This window comes from Cephus cinctus, unplaced genomic scaffold, assembly GCF_000341935.2.
Source record: "Cephus cinctus unplaced genomic scaffold, Ccin1 Ccin1_scaffold0494, whole genome shotgun sequence".
In the NCBI taxonomy this organism is placed as follows: domain Eukaryota; kingdom Metazoa; phylum Arthropoda; class Insecta; order Hymenoptera; family Cephidae; genus Cephus; species Cephus cinctus.
Window position 1 is genome coordinate 30,284 of NW_014333166.1, and position 23,754 is coordinate 54,037.

Below are 23,754 nucleotides of genomic sequence, written 5' to 3' on the forward strand. Positions count from 1 at the left end.
TATCATAGTATAATTTAATTATTTTGCTGATAAGAGAGGTAGCAATTGATATAATTAGATTTTTTGTCTGTCCTTCTCACTCGCCAACGTAATTCGGAGACAGTGCGGTTATTTTTATAAAAAAGCAAACAGATAAATTTGTGAGGATCTATTTTTTAAATACGTTTTCAAGAACAAATTTTTTTTAAATTTCTATCGCAAAACTTGATTCTTTCTTTTCTTGTGAGTTTTTGCATTCTTGGAAGAATACTATGTGTGAACTAGTTTTTTTTTTTTTCAAAAAAAAAAACAATGGTGTTGCACTTTTATATATTTTTGTCAATGCAAGCTTTCTCCTCCATACCACTTTGCCCGTGCATTTCTCTTTCTTTCAACGTAACTACCTTTGAAAAACCACTTGAAAATTTTGATTCGTTGTGGAGTGGTACATTTTTTTTTTTTTCAAAATTCCTCGCAAACCGATATAAGAGGCGAGCGATAACGAAAGAGAGAAAAATCGTTTAGTAAGATTGGTTGGTGGAATGTTGGTGAGTAAGTCTCTTTGTTTTGGTGTCTGTGATGTTGCAGCGGCTTCCAGCGGTGCTCAGCAGGATAGGGATTATATTGGCCAGCCCCTTGGTAAGATCCCCTTGACCACAGGGTGCGGTCGCGACTTCGTGCGTTTTGGTAGCAGTCTAAAAAATAAAACTACGTCAATCCCAAAACTCGACAAGCGCACATTAATTCTTATAAGCCACAAGTTAAATTAAACAAAAAAATTGACAATCCAACACGCGCGAGGTTCTAACCGCGCCCTAACACATACTACTTAACCCGCTGGGCCCTATAATGCCCAATTCTATTATTATCTTTATACTCGCACTGATACACGCATGTTCAATCACAATAACCTAGAATCTATACTGTGCTTCGTTCGAACGTTCAGGTCCTAAACTATATTTTTACTTGAAATCTACAAGAATCAAACAAATATAATATCAAATTTTTTGATTTATCAAAATTTATCTAACCACGTAAACAGGCTAAACAGTTACTGTACGATTCTTGTAGACATACTTGACTTCTTATATAATAAATTCTGCATGATCTTTGACATGCTTGTTAATCTAATGGAGAATGACTCGCCTGAAAAATACATAGAATGTGCGTTTGACTACAGTGCTCTTCGAAATCATTTGTATCGTATTACTGGCTTCAAACACGTCAAAATTTATGGATATAAAATAATAATACAAAATATTTTATCTTATATTTATTCCTATATTTTACCGCTTTTACGTAATATTCTCCAATAACCAAGAATTTCGAATCACGTATCTGTAGGGATAACATAGGATTTTGTCAGTCTGAAAAGCCCTGTACAAACTACACTACGTGCCTATACATACATATATAAATATAATAAATAGCTATCAAAGACATAGTTAAAGGTATAGTTAATAGTAATCCTGTGTATATAAATAATATATTTGTCACTATATACTTATATACTATCTTGCATCATATACTACAAGCTACTCTTCGTAAATGAGAAAAAAAATACTATTGTAGTCACGTCTTCCTTGCAGAAAAAAAGTTAAAAAAAACTTAAATTATGATAATAATAGTGAAATGACCGTAGTCATTAATAACTTTTATTATTGCACGTTATATATAACTATATATATTTAGCATGAACACTCGGCTCGCATCACCGCTTAATTTCGTACACGGCAGCTTCTCGCGTCGACATCTTTCGCACAGCTTTCATATCATTCGTAGAATCGACGACTTCGATATAAAAATGGACGATTAAATAAAAAAATTTACTCATAAATAATAAACAAACGATCGCGTATCGCTATTATCTCGCGTTACGTGGTAGGTAATTGTCAGCATATGCATATGTATATACAATTACACATGTATCAGATTATTCAGCCCAAACGGACCACCCAGTGCATCCATTTGATTTTTATGATAAAATCATGGTGGTTGCATTTGGACTGAATAACCCGGTATATGTATACACGCCTATATGTTATGTATGTATTAATTAAATACCGATTATTAATGGATGGGAGTAACGAAGTAAACAAATATTAGTCTAATTCAGAAACGGTATCACTTTTTTTCCAATTATTTGAAACAGTGACGAAGCGGTTGAACGTTAAATTTTTATTGCGAGAATAAAATAAATTTTTTGAAAATTAAGAAAAAAAATATAGGTCGCGCGAACGATTAAAAAAAAACGACGTGCTCTCTCGAATTGTATCTATTTATTGGCTTTCGATTGTAATAGAAAAAATATTGCTTCTTTTTGCAGTTGACATAATTTAAGCTTCACCGTAGCTATAAGCTTTGTCGACCTTGATTAACGCAGCTAGCTCAGATTCGCGAAAAATCTATTCGCACAATTTCACCCGGAAGAGATAGATATGACTTGCTTGTCAGATCGTGACGTAAAATACGAGCGAACCATGTACCTTTTCTATTCTTCTTTTTATCCTAACTAAAAGATAAACGTCAGTTGTGTATAGGCAGTTGAGGAAACAGGCGCCTCAGACTGTATAACGTTATTGATATACGGATGTTTATATAAGATTTTGACAGACGTCAAAATTCTATAAGTAGAAAATTTGCCGATCTGTCAATATCCGATGGTCGCATCTTCGTGGGACGTTTGTATAACCGTAGACAGAACGTCGGAGGTTACGGCAGCCTCGAATGTAGATAAATCGAGAGCATGTAATTCGTAAGTGATAAGTAAAGGCACGATAAGCGTTATCGAATATACATATGTATAATTAATGACTCGGGGAACGATTCACTTTTGTTTATACATCATAATTGACTCTTCTTACATATATATAGTCAGCTCTTGTACAAGCACGCTGATGGCACTCGCATTTCTCCCCTCACTTGTAGGGGCAGCTAAACCCCCCACTCTTCACCTAATGAACAATCGTGGGGATGGTATATCTAGTATAGTCTAATGTCCGTGACACACTGCGCATGCGCGTGCAGCTGGTGGGGACTCTTCATACAGTCCCATTTCAAATCCCAACGCGCGACTGTACAGAGTTGACTGTATATAAAACAGTTGTTAAATTTTCTTGTACAATAATGGTGAAATATAATTAAAAAAAAACAATTGGTATATCTAGCGGTACAAATAGTTTCTGAAGAAAAAAATTATAAGCCATTGGCATATAAGAAATATAATAAAAATGATATAAAGAAGGTGAATCGTTCGCGTTATAAAAATTTGAATATAAGTATCTGCTACGGAGACCCTGTCGCAGGGTAACAAGAAGCGAGAAGGTGGTGCTGGTACCGGAGGAGGAACTGGACCGAACGAGATCGTGACGTGTACGAATTGCGGTCCGAATCCTTGTACACACACAGCAACAAATGGCTGCGCCGCAGAGGTATGTAGATACTCAAGCAATGCCCTGCAACAAAAAACAATCTGGCTTCAGCATATAGTGACTTTTGTTAAAGAACCATAGACGGTCTAGTTACTTTTATGTTCTTTGAATATACCTAGCATATATTTGCCATGCGATTCCATAATGTCGTCTGAATGTCATAGAGCATCCATTCTCTTTACCCAACTGACCCCGTAATGACCCTGAGTAGTGCTGCTTTGTGCAGGTACGCAAAAAGGAACCACCCCATCCGATAAGGGTTGCCAAAACGATCGACGTGATAGCGCGTATCACATTCCCAGCCGCTTACTTCGTGTTCCTCATCTTCTTCTTCATACACTACAAGGGCGCCTCCTAAGCAGTTGCCGCTGACATCCTAATGGAAACCGGATGCTGCACGATCTTCATGGAGGGGCATCGGGACGTTCAACGTGTTGAGAAGAAAGTTGGTGAAGACAGAAAGTCACCAGAAAATAAACTGCGGTCTGTAACAACGAGAATACAGGTTATGCGGCTAACGCGGCAAATTTGAATTTTTCGGTTACGACGGCGTCCCGGACAGGGACGCGGGCGATCCTGGCGGCGAGGATCGGAAGCTTGTTAAAAAAATGTTTCACTTACTAAGACAAATGATTTAATTAAATCAACGCTTGCGTTAGCCTAGCCAAGGAGCCTTGGACTCGTGATAATTATCATTATCGTAATGCCGAGCAAGGGCGGCAATTTTTAAACGGGGAAGCATTGTCGTGTACCGTTAGTATCGAGAAATAATTTCTTGCTTGGCAGAGCTTCGCGCGCGATTTTAGCATGTGATTAATATCGAGCGCGTCTATCGGGACTAGCGAATTTCAATTCGCAAATATTTTTGGCGGATTAATTGTTCTAGCCTTTCGTCGCAGTCGCGCCGATTCATTACGATTTTAACTCTTAAGGATTATTGAAAGTAACACACGTGGTGCTTTTTCGGACTCTGCGTTAAGGTAAACGTTTAATTAATTAATTAATTAATTAATTAATTGACGACTTATAGTTATCTCTTACTGTAAGTTGTTATTTATTATAATGGTATAACGCTACACTAATTACTATTAACAAAATTAACTATTAACTAATACTGTCACTATTGCTACTACTATTACTAATAGCCACCCTTTATTACCATTTACTTCTATTACCGTACTATTACTACCACCGAACTACTACTATTATTATTATCATTATATACTTACTACTATTACGCGCTAAGGGTAAAAAAAAATTTATGCTACGTACTATTTGTACTAAAAATTTAAAAAAATATCCAGCAATATTACAGACCAATCTAAACCGCGTAAGCAGAATTAATTAAATAATCGACGTAACGTACTTGTATAGGTAGCGTTATTAGGACACGAGTTTACTATAATTACTGTACGCGTAATTTCGTCCTTTTTTGCGACAATTACACCTGATCACGCGGCATACAATTACATAAACCTATATTAAGAATGCGAAAAAAAATATAAACACAAAATGAACGCTAAACTTATCGTACGACACATATTAACTAGCACATGAAATTGCTCATTGGACACAAACAGGTACACAAGATCGCTTATGCGAAATCACAACGACACTCTTAAGCGATATATATATATATATATATATGTATATATATCTAGGTATATATATATATATTATATCGATGTGTAATAATTTCAGAAATCGTCTGAAAACCGACTGCCAAAAATTCATTAGATTGAGGCACATCGTGATCTTTTTTCTCCCATGGTTTTTTTTACGAATAAGAATACATACATATATATATGTATACAGAATAATACAAATAGGACATATGTATACGTATATATAGTTATATATCTTGCTGACTATAAAATTCTACGTGTATGCACAAATATAGTATAAAGCGCGTGCGCGCAAGGTGTTATTGGGGGGTTATGAAATTTGTGAAATAGTAAAAAAAAAAAGGAAGCAAATATGTACGGCGAAGCGAGCGCGAGGTAAGAGAAAAAATTGTTAAAAACAAAGAAAGAATGGAATAAGACGAAATTTTTGTGTGAGGAAAAGTGAAATACGAATGATAAAAAAAAATCGAAGCGCCTCTAGCGGCTGATGTGAGAAGTACACGGCTTTTTTATGCACTGGTATGCGGTTATTTAGATTTCTAAGGGAATGGTGATGTGGATGAGAGAAGGGAAAAAAAATAATAAGAAAACGATAAGAGGTTATCTCGGATCGTAATTAATCTCTATTATGATATAAGGGCTACGTTACTTCGTTAGAGGAGATTCTTTAATTAAAATATTACTATGAAGATCTATTATACATTTTATACACTATTACGTCCATCCACCGAGTCGTCCTTTGTATTTTCGCGATTCCGCTTTGCAAATCCGTTTGCAATTTGCGAGTTTGCGAATTTCATGGTTAAAGGAAGAACGTGGGTTTGTTTCGTGTTTTTTGAGATATGAAAAAAAAAAGGAACTGGAGCTGAGACGAAATCTTTTTAAAAATTTCAAAAAATATTCCGTACTGGTACCTACAGTCGCCATGTAAAATTTCCTAACGTGAAAATAGAAGAAAAAAGGAAAAGTATAACCAATCAGAAATAATGGATCGTCGAAAGAAGGTCAGGCTGGCCCATTGTAAATTGTTCATTATAGGAATACAAATTTGTCATATATATATATGACATGATAACAATAATCTTTAAATACGATACGTGCAATTTCGTCGTAATTTTTAGTGACTATCCCTACGCAATTAGCGAAATTCTGTTTACTCGCATGACAAGAAGAGACGCCTTGCGTGTCGCTTAATCTGCGACACAACCAGTCATCGTATCGGGCAGTCAAAAGAATTTAAAAAAAAAGACTGTAAAAGAGAGTAAAAATCACTGAAGATAAAAAAAGAGATATTATCGAAAAGTACATCTCGGCAAATGCTGCAATTCGAATAGAAATCGAGAAAAAGAGCTTAGGAAAAAATATAAAGAAAAAAATAATTACCGAAACGAAGCTTCGGCTGAAATATGAGGAAACGAAAAATAAAGCAAAAGCCAAGTTCGACAAGAGCCCCCGATACGTCATACATCACGCCGTACGTTATTTATTCCCAAAGTGACTGTTCAGCATTCGGCGTCGCGACGTCGCGCATCACACAACGAATATTGCATAGATAAATCGCGGACTATATTGAAACTTAGAGTTCACGTGAAAAACACGACAAATAAGAAAAATATTTACAAAAAATTTAAAAAACACATATACCTAATTCGTAAAAATTAAACGGAATCCGAGGTGGTAAGGTACGCGTTTCGCGCATGTAAATTTCTTAGGATTTCAACAAGATGAACCCAAAATACAGAAACGACCAAACGAAAGTTGTTATTAGACGAGAAAAGAAAAAAAAACATCTCTGAATGAATTTTTTTTAAGGCGAATCCAAAGAAATTCCACGATGCCATAAGATACATAGGATGGATCATTATTACAATTTTTGTATATCTCATGCTGTTTAATAAAAAAAAAATGAAGAAACCCTTAGATTATAGGTTACGCTACGATTATTATTATTAAACGTTTTAAACGCTCCACGGACCAAAGACAACACACGTAATCCTACGAGTTCTTGTTTGTCATAATAGCTGCACTTATATATTATAAACTATATAGGCTGTGGCCCGTTATTGAGAAAGAAAAAGAGATAAACATTCGACGTAAATGCAAAAAAAAATAGTCTTTGATGCGTCCCTGTAATAAATGAGGAAGAGGGTAGTGGTCGTCACATACAGGTCGTCCTAATTTTTACAAATGCTATTAGAAATCTACATTATCCCTGATACACGTGTTGTACATCGATATATATATATATATACATACATACATATAGTATTATCGATGGATACTGGAATGGAACTTTTGACGCCTGGGAATATCGAATGGGCGATTAAATGCGTCACGCAGCTATGCGACTGCCGTTTGACATTGCACGGATTAATATACATAATATACGTAAAATAAATAATAGATTAGGGAAAAAGAAATACATTATTTTTAGGAGATATATATCACTGTAGCCATCTGACGAAAAAATAATGAATTTCTTTTTCCCCAAGCTATTACATGCATACATGAATAAGATATTTAGTAAAAACTTATGGATTCGCATTGACGGTGGCTCCATCGCACGGATATACGTTGCATTATTGTTAATAATAATTATTTATAAACTGTATCGAGTACAGGTATGCCAGACACCGATATCAATTTTTTTATGCATTGAGTTTGTTATCTCTGCTGTGCAGCTGATCGTTGATCGATAACACGATTGTGATAAGTGTAATGGGGAATGGCAAAAAAAATCATAATTAAATGCGAAGACGCCGCGCTGGCTTTTTACAACATTATGATTTACGTTGCGTTTATGCTGTAATTATATTAGAAATTATAATACGTTGTTCGGTGTTGAGTCTATTGACAGTGTCTATTGGGTCGTTGGTAACTTTTGCCAGGAAGCTGCGTTATGGTGTCTTATTAATTGCTGTGGGTATTGAAATAAAGAGAAAAAAGAATAAGTGATAAGTGTATACGTATATATATGTTTTGTCAAAAATAAAAAATATTAATATCTTTTTTTTGGGATGATCGACGTCGCGGCTTCCGGGTAAAAAATTTGTTTGGTAATAGGTGAGATTGTGAGGCCTGGGTAGATGAAAGAGATAGGGAGAGAGGTAAAAAGGGAAATATCGAAAATGATATTACATTAATATATTGCTGTGCGTAGTACGAGCGCGGTTCGTGCGTTAAAAAGAAACAAAGCGAAGAATTTTAAAGGGGATAAGAGGGAGAGAAAGATAAGGAGAATATCTAATTAAGAAAAAAGCGACACACGTGAATACGAACATTGGTCGTCCTCGTCTTAAAAAAAAAAACACGGATCCGACCTGCTTCGCCTCCACCTATATTTAACTATATATATCTAATGCTAAAAGTCTATATTTGTCCAGTCTCCAATTCTATCCTTGTTATTTTTGTACCTTTTCACCGCGCTCGCATACAAAAATATTAAAGGAAATGAGAAAAAAAAATTATAAAAATCCCGCGTCACTGACTCGCGCGGATCCACGCGACGACACTCGAGGAGTTAGGAGAAAATATTGCGACTAGATGAAAAACAAAAAAAAATAAAGAAAACATCAAGAGAAAGTTAATGAAAATTTTTCGACAACAGTCAAATACGTATACATATATGCTCGTTTTACTTTATTCCCCTTGCATTTTGTGGCTTATCTTTTCTCGATTCTCTAATTCTACGACGGGACGGCAAATATAAATTCCTCGGGCGTCGCGACGCGGAATCGTGCGTTCCGCATTGAAATCGCCTACACTTATAAATATGTACATAAAGGGAGGGAGAACAATAATTAGAAAAAACAAAAAAGAAAAAGTTGAAAAAAGAGGGAGATAACGAAGCGAATGAAATTGTCAGGACAAGCCTTATATATTTAATATAGTCAGCAATCGATATTTATTACGCGATTTAAACAATTTTACAATGTATTACTGTTGCGTACTGTCGTTAATAATATATTGTATTATGATCATTCGTATTTATTACGTCATTATATCTTGCACTTTAAAATGCCCGAAATGAGTTCACGTCGATGATTACCAGCAGAGAAAGTGCGTACACGCGTTTACAAAAGAAAAATGTAATATATATATATATATATATATATATATATATATGACAAACAAGGGGCAAGATCGAGTTTAACGTACGAAAACGATGAAAACCTGTGATGTTAAGTTAAATGAAGAAAACGAAAAAAGAAAAGGAGGGAAACACTGTAAAATTTAAAAAATTTCTCCCACCCGGATGCCCGGAGGGATTCGTGGCTTTGCGAAAAAAAAAATGTACGTATGTATACGCGTACCCATACAAAACGCGTAATATATACACATACACATACACACGCATACAAAAACACATTGACAAATGATTTTTAATCTTAAGCGAATCTATTGATTATATTATAACGTAACGATCATTGATTATCTGATTTTTCGGCTGTGTTTGTAATGTACATGATTAAATATTAAATTGTCGATTAAAATAGTATTGAATCCTTACACGTCTTTTTCCTTTCTTTAATTCGTAGCATTTCGAGATTGTTAATAGTCTTTTTTTCAGTAGGCTGGCAAATGTTACTGATACACTTACGAATAGATGACTGATAAGATGATAGCAAGTGACAGTTTAAAAGTTTATACTAACTTTATTTCAGTCATTATTTCTACAGGATCATATTTCTATGCAATATTATTATAATACTTTAATCTATTGCTTTACTATCTTTTACATCTGAACATCTTCTACCTGGTCGCATACTTTTAATTTGCTTCAGAGCAGCTTCATCCGGGATATTGTCGAGCATAACTGTATCCTTCGTTAATTGAACTTCTGTAATAAAAAATTATAAGAGAAATTATTAATACAAAACATAGTTGACAAGTGACATAATCGTTTCAAGGCTTTCTTACGAAATTTTCCAGGCTCAACTTCAACAGCTTGAATAACGGTTGTTCGGACTTCGTGTTCAACGGCCTTTGCCAATTCGTTTAACTAAAATATATTATCACAAATTCTCATTATACCTTTGAGTAAAATATTCTGTTATTGTAATTTACCTCAGCGATGGCCTTTTCGTCAGTTACGTGTTTATATTTCGCGTATTCATCGTTTATCTTTTTCCTTGTGACTAAACACAGTGCAGTAAAATATTTGCTGAAGCGTCGTGTTAACTTTTATTACCATATGTTTTTAAATATATCGACTTACCATTCAAAGCGTGTTCGTCTCCTTTAAAAGTATTTAGACGAGTCTTGTGTAATTTTTTGAAAGTATTCAGCACCTAAATTTAATTAAAATTAAATTATCCAATGTAGGTAAAAGCTATTCTAGTACTGTTGACATTGCTCTTAAATTCAACAATGCACTGTATACATATTTGTAATGGACGAAAATTAATTAAAACATACAATGCCACTTATTCTTTCAATATTCCTTCTTGTTTAACCATCCAATTAAAAAAAAAGGCTTAATCGTATAGACTCGACACTGAAAACCGCATAAAAACTTAAAAAATATTAGCGTTTCTATAAGATTCATAGTTTCAATTTATGTTTTATGACTTTATACGTTTCTAATTCTTTCTATTCAATACAATTTCTAAGCAGGGTTACTATTGACACACGTGAAATAGTTAGTGACATCAAACCTAACCTCGTCACTAGCGAAAATAAAAATAATGATTAAAAAACTAGTAGAAGCTATTTACCTCCCTACGAAGAATTCCACTCATCGTCTCAAAAATATTAATGAATTACACTTAAAGCAATCGAATAACTTTGACAATACGATATTAAAAAAAAAAGGAGCATAAGAGGAGCAATTTAAGTACCAGGCTATATTATTTACGATATTAAAGTAGGTAGAGGGAGTACTCGTTACGACGTATCACAACCGGTGCGACCACACAGAGTTTTGATAAAAGCTGAACGATTCACAAGAAAGTTAATAGTGCGCCGATAATTATTACGAAAATATCTCTCATCACCAAGATGTCTAAGATTCATGAAACTGATCAGAGATTCAGGAGTGACTTTGACGTACGACGTCCAACCTACGCAGTATCATGACTTAACCTACCGCAACGTAACTCGTGGAGCAGTTTTGAAAGTTTTGACTTCTGTTTGCTCCACCCGGCTTGAATAAAGTGATACCTTTCATTGCCGATAATTCGTCAGATTCCATCTTGCCCAAAATGTGACATTTACCATTAATGAGCTGTCATAGAATAATAGTTGTTAATCGTTATTGGGCGTTTGAAAGCAACCAAAAATATCTTCAGACATGTTAATAGAAATAACAGCCAAGCATCTTCATTTACGATGTTCCTTATTATCCGGAGACTTTGGATTTCTAGTTGGTTCACATACAGTTCTTTAGGTTTCAATTATTTGAATGGCTATATGTCTTCGATGCATCTTATGATTGTGTAAATACTTTGATAAAGTACAATCTGTGTCATTCGAATCCTTGGTTTCTGCTTCTTTTAACCTGGAGCAATGTGCAAGCAATGTCCTGTGAGGGATATGATGAATTTTATTTTTGCCTAAGAAAAGGAAGAACAGGTTATGATGGGTGAAGAATGTCCAAACTGTAGGCAACTGACAAATGCATCTTTCTCGAGACTTGTTAAAGATACTTGTGGACATACTAAGTGCAGAATGTGCTTGGTATATGAGGAACAGGGCTGTAAAGCCTGTCAAAATGAACATCAGATAAAAACTATTGGGAACTTTGGTAAGGAAAGCTATAATCTTTATTACATTAAAAATTTTTGTTCAGTAACATTTCCTTAAGTAGTATCAAAACTATACTGCTCTTAGATTATCCACCCGCTACTGCTCAGCTGTCTGGAGATACAACATCTCCGGATAAAGAAACTACAATAGTCAACGAAGAAGTCATATTACCCTTGGAACTTGTAATAAACAAACTACCAGATCCCTTTGAAATTGAGTCCAGTGAAACAATAATTAACCCACTCATAGAAGAGTCAATACACATAGATAGATTATCCATTCATAAGGAAATGCCAAATATTTGTGAATCTATATCAAATAACAATGGCAATACCCATGATACAACCATACTGCATATTCCAAAGATGGAACCATTGGAACTAATTTCCAGTATCCGCACACATCTTGAGGAATCTACAGATCAACCAAAGGGAAATGATTTATCAGACGTATCAAAACCTGAAGCAAGGACCAGTGAATCAGAAAACGTAGTAAGTAAAACACAATCACATATTGATCCTGTTTTTCGTATACTTGTTATGTCATAAACTTGTTTTAATATTTTTTTCAGAAAGTTGACTCCAATTATCCAAGCAAGGAAAAGGCACCAAAGAATAAAAAGCAAAGGAAATATCCAGACAGGAGTCATATATCAGTGATACCAGGTTCACCAGAAAAGTATAAGTGCGGCGTCTGCGGAAAAATATTCCGCAATAAAAAAGGCAAATGCTATCACGACGCCTGTGTTACGGGGATAAAACCGTATCAGTGTACAATATGTGATAAAAGTTTTGTTAAGCGTTCTCACTTTGAGTATCACGAACGAGTACACAGTGGCTACAAACCATACAAGTGTACTTTATGCGACAAAGCTTTTCCGCAGAAGAACAAACTGAACCGACACATGTACTCTCATAATAGTAAGTGCTCTTTGCCTCGTTATACAACAAAGAAAAAAAAGCTAACACTCGATCCATTATAGAGGAAAAGCAATTTATCTGTACAAAATGTGGTAAGGGATACAGTAAAAGGGATGACTTGAGAAATCATTTAAATCTACATGCTGGTCTGGCTCCTTACTCTTGCAAAGTATGCGGAAAATCATTCCGCATGTTAACAAATTTGAAACGCCATATGCACACTCATTCCAGTAAGTATTAAGTATAGTTTTACATAAAATAATAGATGCAAATGATTTTCATTCAATATATTTTTAAATATTAGGCGAAAGACCTCATGTATGTGAACAGTGTGGCAAAAGTTTCAAGGACAAATCATTATTAGTACGTCATAAGCGTACCCATGGAAAAGATAGACCATTCTCTTGTGCTCATTGTGTACGAGTGTTCCTATCAAAAAGTGAATTGCGTCGTCATTTGGCTGTACATTCGGGTACGAATTGATTTTTAAGAAGTTATAAAAATAGTTAATACGCAAACAGTGGTAAGAGCTTGCTTTTTGTTTCAGATGACAAACCTTTTTCCTGTGAATTTTGCAATACTGTCTTCAGGCGAAAGGACAATTTGAATCGTCATATACGTCATCATCATTCAGAGGATTCGAATTACGACTCGACAGCTAAAGAACAATGTAAACTACCGGAAAAAGAAGCGAAACCAATAAAACCAAAGCAAACATGCGTAGCGAAACAGAAGCAGAAACCAAAAAGCAAACCGCGAATCGCTTTAGTGTCGCTGCCAAAGAGTCCAGCCAAAATATCGGTCGTTTATGTGAATTCGCGGGATCAAATTAATTCCAGATTGGATTCCATGGGTAACATAACTCCTATTATTAGGACTACCGGTGAAGTCAGTAACGCGGTACCGGTGATTAATGGTCCAATCAGCATTAAAAAGCTGGAGGAAAAGAGGGATACCCCGAAGAAGACGTTGACCTACATGGAGCCAATGCCATTGGCTGAGGCAGTCGTGATAAACAGAAGAATAGAGGAGAAACTTTATTCTCAAAATGTACCAAATCATCATTATTTTTTTCGAAATTGTTCAACCCTTGTCGACAGACAACTTCCTATTCACAAATTGTCACCGGTTAGACCAAATCTGCTGGTTAAAAGTCCTTCCTATAATAAAACTTCCTTTCCTGAGAAACTCTCCTTCGAAACCAGTGTTGCCTCACGACGTCCTAATGCACAAAATCAAAGCAATTCGCAGAAACAAAGTCAAAGTAACAGTAATGAAATTGTTCAACAGCAAAATACTACTAAGGATTCAATTACGAGTATCCAGGAGGCTGGTTCCAAACACACTCTTCTGAAGAAGAGAGTCATCCAGGAACTTGAAGAAGGAGCGATAAATATTGGTCAGGGTTATAGTGCTGTCACTGACTTAAAGAAGAGTAGTTCTAAAACCATTCAGGCAGAACGGGCTAATTGTGTTTCTACTATAACGAAACGTATGTGTCAAGCAGGTAATCATGAAATGGGTTCAACAAAAATTAATTTGGCTGATGATAAAGTTTCTAGTATTACAAAAGTAAGTGAAATACATTGGAGACGTAGAACCTCGGAAATATTGAAACCGTGCACTGACTATTCAAAGCAAACTGAGGACTGAAGGTACAAGTGCCATCGAAATTGTAATGTTTGGGAATTTTACAGGGCGATTAAGAGACTGGAATGGAAAATATATTAAAATTTTAGAGTTATCTTTGCTGCCAGCATTATAAGAGATAATTATCGATTGAAACATATTTGTACATTGTTCATTGTGATATACTTATTTAATATTTATTATGATTTTTATATGAATTGTTGATATGTTTAATATGGATTTTATTGGCAATTTTTTTTTAGAGAAAAAAGGGTTTATTTTTTTAAAAATACGAATCTACTGCAAATGAGTGAATTGCCTATTAGTCAAAAGGTTTTAATGTAATTATACTTTTTTAATTGGCTGTACTATATTGGTAAATTCAAGAATCTATAGATAATAACTTCAATTGTGTACTGAATAACTGTAGGTCCCAAGTTTTATGCAGTACTGTTAATATTATTTCCAAGCTGGCTTTATGCAGTGATATACATATATATATTTGTATTATATAGTATATTTGTTAATAAACATAGAACGCTATATAGCCAAGGTGTCATTAAAGTAGTACAACCTGGTACAAAACCATAATCTTATCAATATATTTCAAAACTAACAATTACAGTACCATATGTATAAATTCTGACTAGTGGCATATTAAAAAATTTTCACAGTTCTTACGAATACAAACATTTTCCAAATATAAAAATAATGAAGATTAGCCATTTGTCATATCATGAATATTAAACTCTTAACATATTTCTTTTATATCATAATATTATAAATTCTCTCTAAATATTTCCCTTTACTTAGTTTGCGATTTAGTATTAGGCCATATGAGTCTATCTTCATAGAATTGAATAACTATTTGAGGACAAATCACATTTGCCTCCTTTGCTGTTACTAAATCGGTTTCATCCGTTCCTTTCCTGAAAAAGCATAATGTACTAATTGCATACTGAATTACTTATGATATTATGTGCACACAAAATTATCTTTACCATTTCATTAAAAACATCAATTCTCCACAAGAGTCGGTAGCACCAATAATTTTTTCTGGTTGTAATGCCTTTTCAAACCCATGAGGCTTATTTTCCGTGTTATTAGTTTTTTCCTTATTCATTTTGAATTTCTTGTTTCAATGTTCAACAGCTAATCAGACAATAACTATTAAGGTTATAACCACTCGAAACTCACTAAAAGTGAAACGAATTATTTACATAATCAATTATAAATTTTCTAAAATTATATTCATTCTCTTACCTTACACATAAACCAATAATTCACTCTCTAGGATACAATTTTCTCTCTAACCGTTAACTGTCGGATCTCCTTGACATATTCACTGAATATCACACTTTCATGTTTATATCCGGAAATGCGACTTTTAAATTTCCCTCAAATGTAACAAAGTAAAATAATCTTCCGGCGCTACAATCGACCATCACAAAATACAGATGCCTTAAATAAACCATGAAAATCTATTTCTACATAAAAACACCAAGATTCTAAATTCCTCTAACAATATCTTGCACTTCGTACTTATGAAATCATAACGCATAACCTATTCAATTACTAAAACATATTATTTAACATTAAACCGGCTTGAAAGTTAAACTACGACAGTACTGCCACGCCGTTTTAGTACCGAGCATGTCGATACATCAAAATAATATGTTTATTAAAGAGTTACAATACTTAGTGTAAGTATGCATATAGAATTTAATAAATATGCTTTATTGTGCCATTTGAAAGTTAAATCAATACGTAATTGAGTATTTATCTATAAAATAGTCAATCATAAGTCAAAATACGCATGCGCAGATATGTTTATTTGAACATACTTCCCTTTTGGGGGTTTACTCGAGTATTTGGACGGAACCGAGAATCGATCGGCTGTCGTACTTCGGCTCTTACTTCCCAGCGAAGCCGCGTCGGGTGACTTTCTTGTTCAAGTACGTTGAGGGACGCTTTACCCTGTAAGAATCGTGAAGCATGGTTAAGATGGAGCACGACGTGAGTAATTATTTGTATTAATAAGTAATCAATCATTTGTATATCGACATAAGCAGTCATAAACCTAAAATATTTTAGAAGTGTGATACCAATGCAAATGATCCATTGTGATTTATTTGTAGTCTGAACGTATCGAAGATTGGTGGTATTAATTAATGTTGCTTATTGATTTGATGACAGTAAACTTCGTATTGTAATTGTCAAATTAAAAATATTCAATTTCTTTGTTATCCAAGCTACACTGTACTTTATTGAACAGTAATGGCGGCGTGGGTGTTGTGTCGCCTACTTACCATTAGCGAATTTCTGATCATTTAGAGCTGCATATATTGGTAATGGTGAATTTCTCTAGAAATTAGTGTGTTTATATTTTAATTAAGAATGTTAATGTTGAAATATGTCAGGTTATGATACTATGGACGAAATTGGAGGTTATAGAAACGTTGTAGGTGTCGTTCTTTAATTAGTTCATTGGACAGAGACTGTATGTGTTTCTTGAAGCAGAACGGCAGTATAAATGCGCCAATACTATTTTTATGTAGTAGTTTTGTAACCGCACAAAAAAATGGCGGATATTCTGCGTCTCCTTTTTAGCGATACGTTATCTGAACATATATCCTGCTGTGTTTACTCCCTGTTATCCACTATTAACTTTCTTTGTAAATTTCTATATTCATTTTTCAATCTCATATCTTTTATTGCCTTGTTATATTTATGTATATATAAAAAAACAGTATTATTCCTCTTAATGCACGCCTTGGCGTCGGCGTGCCCAAGCCGCGCCATCTTGATTATAGTGTACAGCTTTGGAGCAATGTTGAAATCAAATAGAGTAGATTAAATTAAAATATGGGTAGGATATATATATATGTGTTCTTATTTTCAGATGTGTCTTTTAAAAGTGATCAGTATGAAATAAATGTATATTTATTTTAGGATGGTAAAAATGAACCTGAACATGTCAGGAAGTTATTCATCGGAGGACTGGACTATAGAACAACTGATGATTCCCTCAAGAAGCATTTTGAACAATGGGGAGAAATTGTGGATGTCGTTGTGATGAAAGATCCAAAAACCAAAAGGTCACGAGGTTTTGGATTTATCACCTATTCCAGAGCACATATGGTGGATGATGCACAAAATGCACGACCGCACCGTGTGGATGGTCGGGTTGTTGAACCGAAACGTGCTGTACCACGTCAGGAAATCGGTAGACCAGAAGCTGGTGCAACTGTAAAGAAGCTGTTTGTTGGTGGATTGAAAGATGATCATGAAGAAGAGGATTTAAGGCAATATTTCCAAAGCTTCGGTAGCATAAATTCAATTAGCATTGTTACGGATAAGGAGACTGGGAAAAAACGAGGCTTTGGATTTGTTGAGTTCGATGACTATGATCCTGTGGACAAGATTTGTCTTCAACGTAACCATCAACTTCGAGGAAAACATGTGGATGTTAAGAAAGCCTTGAGCAGAGCTGAAATGGCTTCTGCGACGGGTGGTGGCGGCGGAGGTGGTAGTGGCAGTCGAGGAGGTCAGGGAGTTGGACGTGGACCTCGTGGTGGGAATCAAGGCGGTGGTAACTGGGGAGGCCGCGGTGGTGGCGGTGGTGGTGGAGACTGGAATAACGGAGGAAACCAAGGTGGATATGGAGGTGGAAATCAGGGAGGTTGGGGCAATCAAGGACCCTGGGAAAATCAGAATCAAAGTAGTTATTTTTTATTAAATAGATCACTATAAACAAGCTTCATTGTCTTTGATATTAATATGATCTTATTTTTAGGTGGTGGTTGGGGTGGTCAAGGAGGCCAAGGAGGCTATAACAGTGGTGGTAACTGGAGTAATGACAACTTTGGCGGAGGTTATCAGCAAGGATATGGTGGTGGTCCAGTACGAAATAACTTCAACTCCGGTGGACGGCCAGCACCCTACGGTATTAATATGGGTCCTAGTGGCCGACAATCTGGAGACTCGAGATGGCTACCACCCTTCGGTGGACAAGGTTGCTTCCCTCCTCAAAAAACAACGCGTCAGGCTCGCGCCTCCAGCATATCCGGACATTTCATTTTTTGTTTTAGTTAAATCTTATACCTATCCTACGATCTCCGTGAACGGTGAAAATTGTTTTATAGGATCTCCACCAGCATAGATGTTTTAGTAGCATTTCCAAATTTGCTTGGGGACGGAAATGTCTGATTGTGGGAGGAGCGTGCCAAATTGATCTTAAATTTTCGGAGCTTATCAGTAATATCATTAACCTCGTTAACGTGAAGACATTGGAACGTCAGGAATAACGTTAGATAGAGAATTTCGATCGTCGGTTGTCCCATTTTAAAATCCATCAATCACGTAAAGCAATTACTATTTGAATCAAGTCACTCAAAATACCTTTCTTTTTAACTGATAAATGCTATATTTGTTTTTACTCAAGATTATCCTGAAGAATTGCTCAAGAAAAATATTTCTTTGCTGAGTAACAAGGCGCGATGTTACAGTGAGGAGCGCCTTTGTCCACTCTTTATAATTCTTTCCTTTTTCTCTGACTTTTCTAAATTTTTTTTTTCTTACTCTCTTGCTACAATAATTATTATACTACGTTCATGATACTCCCAAAGTTCGAGTACCTTACTTAGCATCTCATTTTCAAGCTACCACGAAGAATGCTGAAGGCAACTACAGACGCAAGGATGAACATTCGCGTACGCACAATTTTTTCTTTATCTTTTCTAACCAATATATAATAGTTTTTCAAAAATCATTCGTGCTTTTGGGATTATACTGACCGACGTTAATTCACGTTACGGCTTTTCTCTATACAGTAAAATTAGTCGTAACTCAATTATACGTTTCAGTATACTAATGTTTATTTTCTCTTTGATCCGCTAGGTCCAATGGGAGGTGGCAATTCAGGTGGTGGCGGTGGATACGGAGGTGGCAATCAAGGAGGCTACGGAGGCAATTCCCTTGGTGGTGGAAACATGGGAGGCGGTGGTGGCGGTGGCGGTGGTGGCGGCGGTGGCAGAAGATACTAAATTGATCAGGAAACTCCCTCAAACGGTGAGTATCATTTTAAGGCGTTTTTATATGTGATGAAAGGAGATATACATGGAAGAGCACAGAGTTCGATATATTCGCGAACTGATTTTTGTTTTATTGTTTTTTTTTACCTTTTTTTTTTACTTCACTTTCATTTCGCAATTCTGGGGCACAGCCCGTATTTCTCTGTGCATTATTAGCGTTGAGAGGGAAGGAGCATGTATTTCTCAGTCGCATCTGTTCTCTTGCCATTTGGCAAGAAGTCAGGATGTCATTTACGCAATTTAATTTTTGGAATGGGTCTTGTCCTCGCGTTACCTATTGTCTCTTCCTATTTAATAATTATCCTTGTGACTAATAATTGCGCGCTTTTCCTCTCGACGCGGATAAGGCGAATTACGAGTTTCACAAACTCGTTCCTGATACATACTTTTTATGAAATATTATTTTGATGGCACAGTATAAAACCACGGACATTGCGTGACAATTAGGAGACAGAGTCCTTAGTTTGGTTTCAACAAAATTTAGGTGCTCTTTATATATTTTACAAATACAAAAAAGATAATCCCAAAATTTGTATACAAGTAATGACACTCGATTAAAATGAATCTCGCTATTAGCAATACAAAAAGCAAGAGCCCCGATCGAAAGGAAATTTTAGATTGAAGGATTGATAATAGTTTTAATGTCGTACAACAATTCTAGATTAGCAGTTTTAACGTAGGCCATCAGCATAAGGTCAATTTTATTGGTAGAAACGCCAAATTATACATTGATAGACAATATTTGCGCTTTTAAAGAGGCATAAATTTCCTTTACGTCACTACGTTTGTTTGCCAAAATCTCTTATTTACTTTCATTATACTCACGCGTAATGCATGTTACTCGCAGACACAAGATATCTTTACTTTTGTCTTCTAGTTACGTACACGGATGTTCCTTTTTATACAAAACTTAATTCATTGTTTGTTTTTTTGTTTTTTTCTTTTTCTATTTGGTCGAACGATCCTGTTTGTGGGGCTACTATTTGAAATAAAAATGCGGCTCGTATCACGAAGTGGTGCTTGCGGTTTTCATGATTACCATAATCCAAAGCAGAAACCGTAACGGAATCCGGATGTTTAACCATCCGATGTTAATTTACATGTAAAATCAAAAGAGCAAAGACCATTTTAATTGTTGAAAAAATTTCGTATAGTCATATCCAATCACAAACTGGCCCTACAAACTGAGCGATCACAACGATACGATACTTTAAACATACATGTATATATTGATTATACATAAAAGAAACATATCGTGATCAAAATTTAGGAATCGATCTGGTACACGAGACATATAGATGCAAGTGTACTAGAGAGAATTCCGTTTATAAGAGTTTAATCTAGAGCTTATAGAACAAACGTTTAACAGTGTGTTTAGCCGTTGTTAAATTAACTTGACTAACAGATTTGTGACTTTTGAACCTCAGGTGACCCCCTACTACTTGTCTTCTAGTCGCCAGTACTTCTGTACTGTTTAGTTTGGAGCAGGCAGGGCTAAAAGGCTAGAGACAGGACCAGGCAGGACAATCAGGATTCAGGACAGAGAAGCGTCACCCGTTTAGCTCGCAGTGAGGGAGGCTTAAGCCTGTATTACATTTGGTACCTAGCACCTACCGCAAACGTGTACACGTGTTCGGCCCACCATACAAGACAAAAGTTGTATATCCGCAATTTTATAGACTGCTTGCACGCCCAGTGTAGCACGTGTACCATTTGACAGGAAAAGAAAGGCAACAATTATTTATGTTATGATTATCACTATCATTACCACCTCCACTACCACTCTACCATCGTTACTGATGCCTACTATTACCTACTACTATCATCACCATCACCCAGCATACATGATATACGCTCTTACATACACAAGGAATACATATTTAACACTTCACAATGAATTTCATCTGTATTCCGATCGATGACAGTAAACATCTCGTGTTAATCCGATTTTATGGACTCGGATATCCGATTGTCTCCTTTGATCGATGACACAGGTCGCTCGAAGGTGACAATGAATCTCGGAAAATCGTGTCATGTATTAAGGTCGCTAGAGCACGCGTTGCTTCTGGATTACGTTGGAAATCGGTTATATGTTATATAATTTTACAAGAAAAAAAGCTACTTGCGTCGTATACAAAATTAAAAGCGTTACGGTCAATGTAAGAATCGAGAAAATTCTCCTTTTTTTTCTTCCTTTTTCGTCCAATGTCGACGAGCACTTTATTTTGGGTTAAGTCAGACTCGAAGGCGGTGATTCTTATATAGACCAAAAAGTGCGAGCGAGAGAGAGAGAGAGAGAGAGAGAAAGAGAGCAAAGGAAAGTAAGGCGTAATAACGAGAGCGAGAGTGAGTTTGAATGGATAAAGAAACAAAAGAAAGAAGAAAAAAATAAGAAATAAAAACTGAAGCAGTACGAAGGATAGAAAGAGAGCAAAGGAAAGTAAGGCGTAATTTCGTCCAATGTCGACGAGCACTTTATTTTGGGTTAAGTCAGACTCGAAGGCGGTGATTCTTATATAGACCAAAAAGTGCGAGCGAGAGAGAGAGAGAGAGAGAGAAAGAGAGCAAAGGAAAGTAAGGCGTAATAACGAGAGCGAGAGTGAGTTTGAATGGATAAAGAAACAAAAGAAAGAAGAAAAAAATAAGAAATAAAAACTGAAGCAGTACGAAGGATAACAAAAAAATATATATATGTTGGACAGCATTTCGTAGGTTACCTAGGTTAACCGATTTAACTTTTAAGTTGTAATGTTTTAAGAGTTAGATAATAAAAACGACCAGAACCTTTTTCCACGTCATTTTTTAATTTACGAAGGATAACAAAGGAAGGAATTTAACGAAGTGTACCATGGGGGAGTGTCGTGAGAGGGAGGAAAGAGAGAGAGAGAGAGGAAAGCATAGGTTTAAGTCACGTTATGTAGACACTTTTGAAAAAATTGTAGTTGACGGGATAACTCAAGTATTAAAAGGACAAGCAGATCAGGAATAAGGCGTAGCTTGGTGAAGCCGAAAATAAAAAGAAAGAAAGAAAAGAAATAATTAAATACGGTTTCGATAGACGTTTACTACAGGAATAAATTATTATGTATAATAGTAAAGGATGTCTGTAATATCTGTCAACTGTGTGTAGCCAATGGAAGCACCCTCGGGGGCTAAGTGTCAATGTGTAAACACAGTATTAAATAATTTGTACATAATCAATACCCACGACCAATCTTCTGTAGTTCTTACATCACCTAATTAAGGTACATGAATTTATAGATAAGAGATACGTGAGTCTACCGAAGAGCTTGATTAATCATAAGTTAATGTAAAACAGAGCGTGAAACGCCTTTTTTTTTGGCAATTTCGAACTTTTAAGAGTCAGAAAATAAAAAATAGACAATAGTCAAATTGAAATTTTGTCTCGTATCCGTATCAGAGATATTCGTTGAACGTTGTTTCATTGTACGTCAGACGGTATTTTTTTTTTTTTTTTTTTTTTTTTTTTTTTTTTTTTTTTTTTTTTTTTTTTTTTTTTTTTTTTTTTTTTTTTTTTTTTTTTTTTTTTTTTTTTTTTTTTTTTTTTTTTTTTTTTTTTTTTTTTTTTTTTTTTTTTTTTTTTTTTTTTTTTTTTTTTTTTTTTTTTTTTTTTTTTTTTTTTTTTTTTTTTTTTTTTTTTTTTTTTTTTTGTAATTCACGTTTAAGACTCACGTAACCCTCTCGGGTAAATTCATATGTTAAAGATAGCACGTTAAATAAATACATAACATGATTCAAGAAGAAGGTAGCTCAGTGTAGACGCTGAAGGATACCCCCGGCTGGCATCTAAGAATCGTTGTGTTAGACCCTAGTGCCAACTTCTATTACTAGCTTGATGTTGCTAGGTTGTACCTCCCTCCGTCTCGAGAGCCCAGATACCCTGGACAGTGTCACGTGAGGCAGTGAGAAAATGAAAGGAGGAAAAAGAGGGTCTCTAATACCGCCTTAGCTAGCCATTATCTAGCGAGGAAGGATTTTTGTAGAAGGATAATAAGAACGGAGAGGGCGCCCGAGGACAGAGAAAGACAATGATAATGAAACTAGTGACAGGCAGGTAGCAGAGCAAAGGGAGAATCTAGCCTCTACGAAAGACTAGACCTTGCTAGGCCTATCGCTAGCCTTCTTTAATAGGACGACCACAGGTAGGAGAAAACCTAGATTCATCTAATTTCATAATCGTACTGAGATATACGAATTATTAAGAAAAGAGTGTATGCATGACGTTTAGTGTTGCTCTGTCTTCTTCTCTATTAATTCATGCCTTGTACCACGAGCACAGTGTATCGATACGCGTCTTGTTACAGCGAAT

The 23,754-nt window shown here is 35.4% G+C and overlaps 5 protein-coding genes across 30 annotated transcripts in view; 3 read left to right on the forward strand and 2 right to left on the reverse strand.

The window, feature by feature from the left end:
- Window positions 1–9,544, forward strand: part of LOC107268172 (glutamate-gated chloride channel) — a 30,225-nt gene extending 20,681 nt beyond the window's left edge. For 9 of the 22 annotated variants that reach the window (XM_015740661.2, XM_015740668.2, XM_025085521.1 and 6 more), the window contains 3 exons: window positions 568–618; window positions 3,294–3,410; window positions 3,622–9,544. In XM_015740661.2, coding sequence (XP_015596147.1) covers window positions 568–618; window positions 3,294–3,410; window positions 3,622–3,768 — 315 coding nt within the window. In that variant the 3' untranslated portion in view covers window positions 3,769–9,544. Of the gene's footprint in view, window positions 1–567; window positions 619–3,284; window positions 3,411–3,621 lie in introns of all 22 variants that reach the window. The other 13 variants (XM_025085517.1, XM_025085523.1, XM_015740682.2 and 10 more) reach the window with 5 other exon arrangements.
- A 126-nt stretch (window positions 9,545–9,670) lies between these two features.
- On the reverse strand, window positions 9,671–10,943 carry LOC107268176 (complex III assembly factor LYRM7). Its single transcript, XM_015740688.2, has 5 exons — window positions 10,753–10,943; window positions 10,254–10,326; window positions 10,103–10,173; window positions 9,956–10,037; window positions 9,671–9,875 (listed from the first exon to the last, which is right to left on the reverse strand). Exons 1-5 carry the CDS (start codon window positions 10,774–10,776, stop codon window positions 9,748–9,750), a joined length of 378 nt encoding a protein of 125 aa, XP_015596174.1. The 5' UTR covers window positions 10,777–10,943; the 3' UTR covers window positions 9,671–9,747.
- A 101-nt stretch (window positions 10,944–11,044) lies between these two features.
- Window positions 11,045–15,007, forward strand: LOC107268171 (zinc finger protein 394). Its single transcript, XM_015740656.2, has 6 exons — window positions 11,045–11,780; window positions 11,867–12,273; window positions 12,354–12,702; window positions 12,765–12,932; window positions 13,007–13,174; window positions 13,250–15,007. The coding sequence occupies exons 1-6, from the start codon at window positions 11,612–11,614 to the stop codon at window positions 14,353–14,355; spliced, it is 2,367 nt and encodes a 788-aa protein (XP_015596142.1). The 5' UTR covers window positions 11,045–11,611; the 3' UTR covers window positions 14,356–15,007.
- On the reverse strand, window positions 14,910–15,981 carry LOC107268177 (chromobox protein homolog 5). 2 transcript variants are annotated; one of them, XM_015740689.1, is made up of 3 exons: window positions 15,595–15,981; window positions 15,333–15,527; window positions 14,910–15,260 (listed from the first exon to the last, which is right to left on the reverse strand). In XM_015740689.1, the coding sequence occupies exons 2-3, from the start codon at window positions 15,452–15,454 to the stop codon at window positions 15,137–15,139; spliced, it is 246 nt and encodes an 81-aa protein (XP_015596175.1). In that variant the 5' UTR covers window positions 15,455–15,527; window positions 15,595–15,981; the 3' UTR covers window positions 14,910–15,136. The 2 variants fall into 2 exon arrangements, with proteins under 2 accessions (XP_015596175.1, XP_015596176.1); XM_015740690.2 differs by having other exon boundaries at window positions 15,333–15,483; window positions 15,595–15,975.
- A 212-nt stretch (window positions 15,982–16,193) lies between these two features.
- On the forward strand, window positions 16,194–21,846 carry LOC107268175 (heterogeneous nuclear ribonucleoprotein A1, A2/B1 homolog). 4 transcript variants are annotated; one of them, XM_015740684.2, is made up of 6 exons: window positions 16,194–16,347; window positions 17,284–18,052; window positions 18,128–18,346; window positions 18,993–19,043; window positions 19,231–19,401; window positions 20,852–21,846. In XM_015740684.2, the coding sequence occupies exons 1-5, from the start codon at window positions 16,327–16,329 to the stop codon at window positions 19,374–19,376; spliced, it is 1,206 nt and encodes a 401-aa protein (XP_015596170.1). In that variant the 5' UTR covers window positions 16,194–16,326; the 3' UTR covers window positions 19,377–19,401; window positions 20,852–21,846. The 4 variants fall into 4 exon arrangements, with proteins under 4 accessions (XP_015596170.1, XP_015596172.1, XP_015596171.1 ...); XM_015740686.2 differs by having other exon boundaries at window positions 18,128–18,277; XM_015740685.2 differs by lacking the exon at window positions 18,993–19,043.
- The last annotated feature ends 1,908 nt before the right edge of the window (window positions 21,847–23,754 follow it).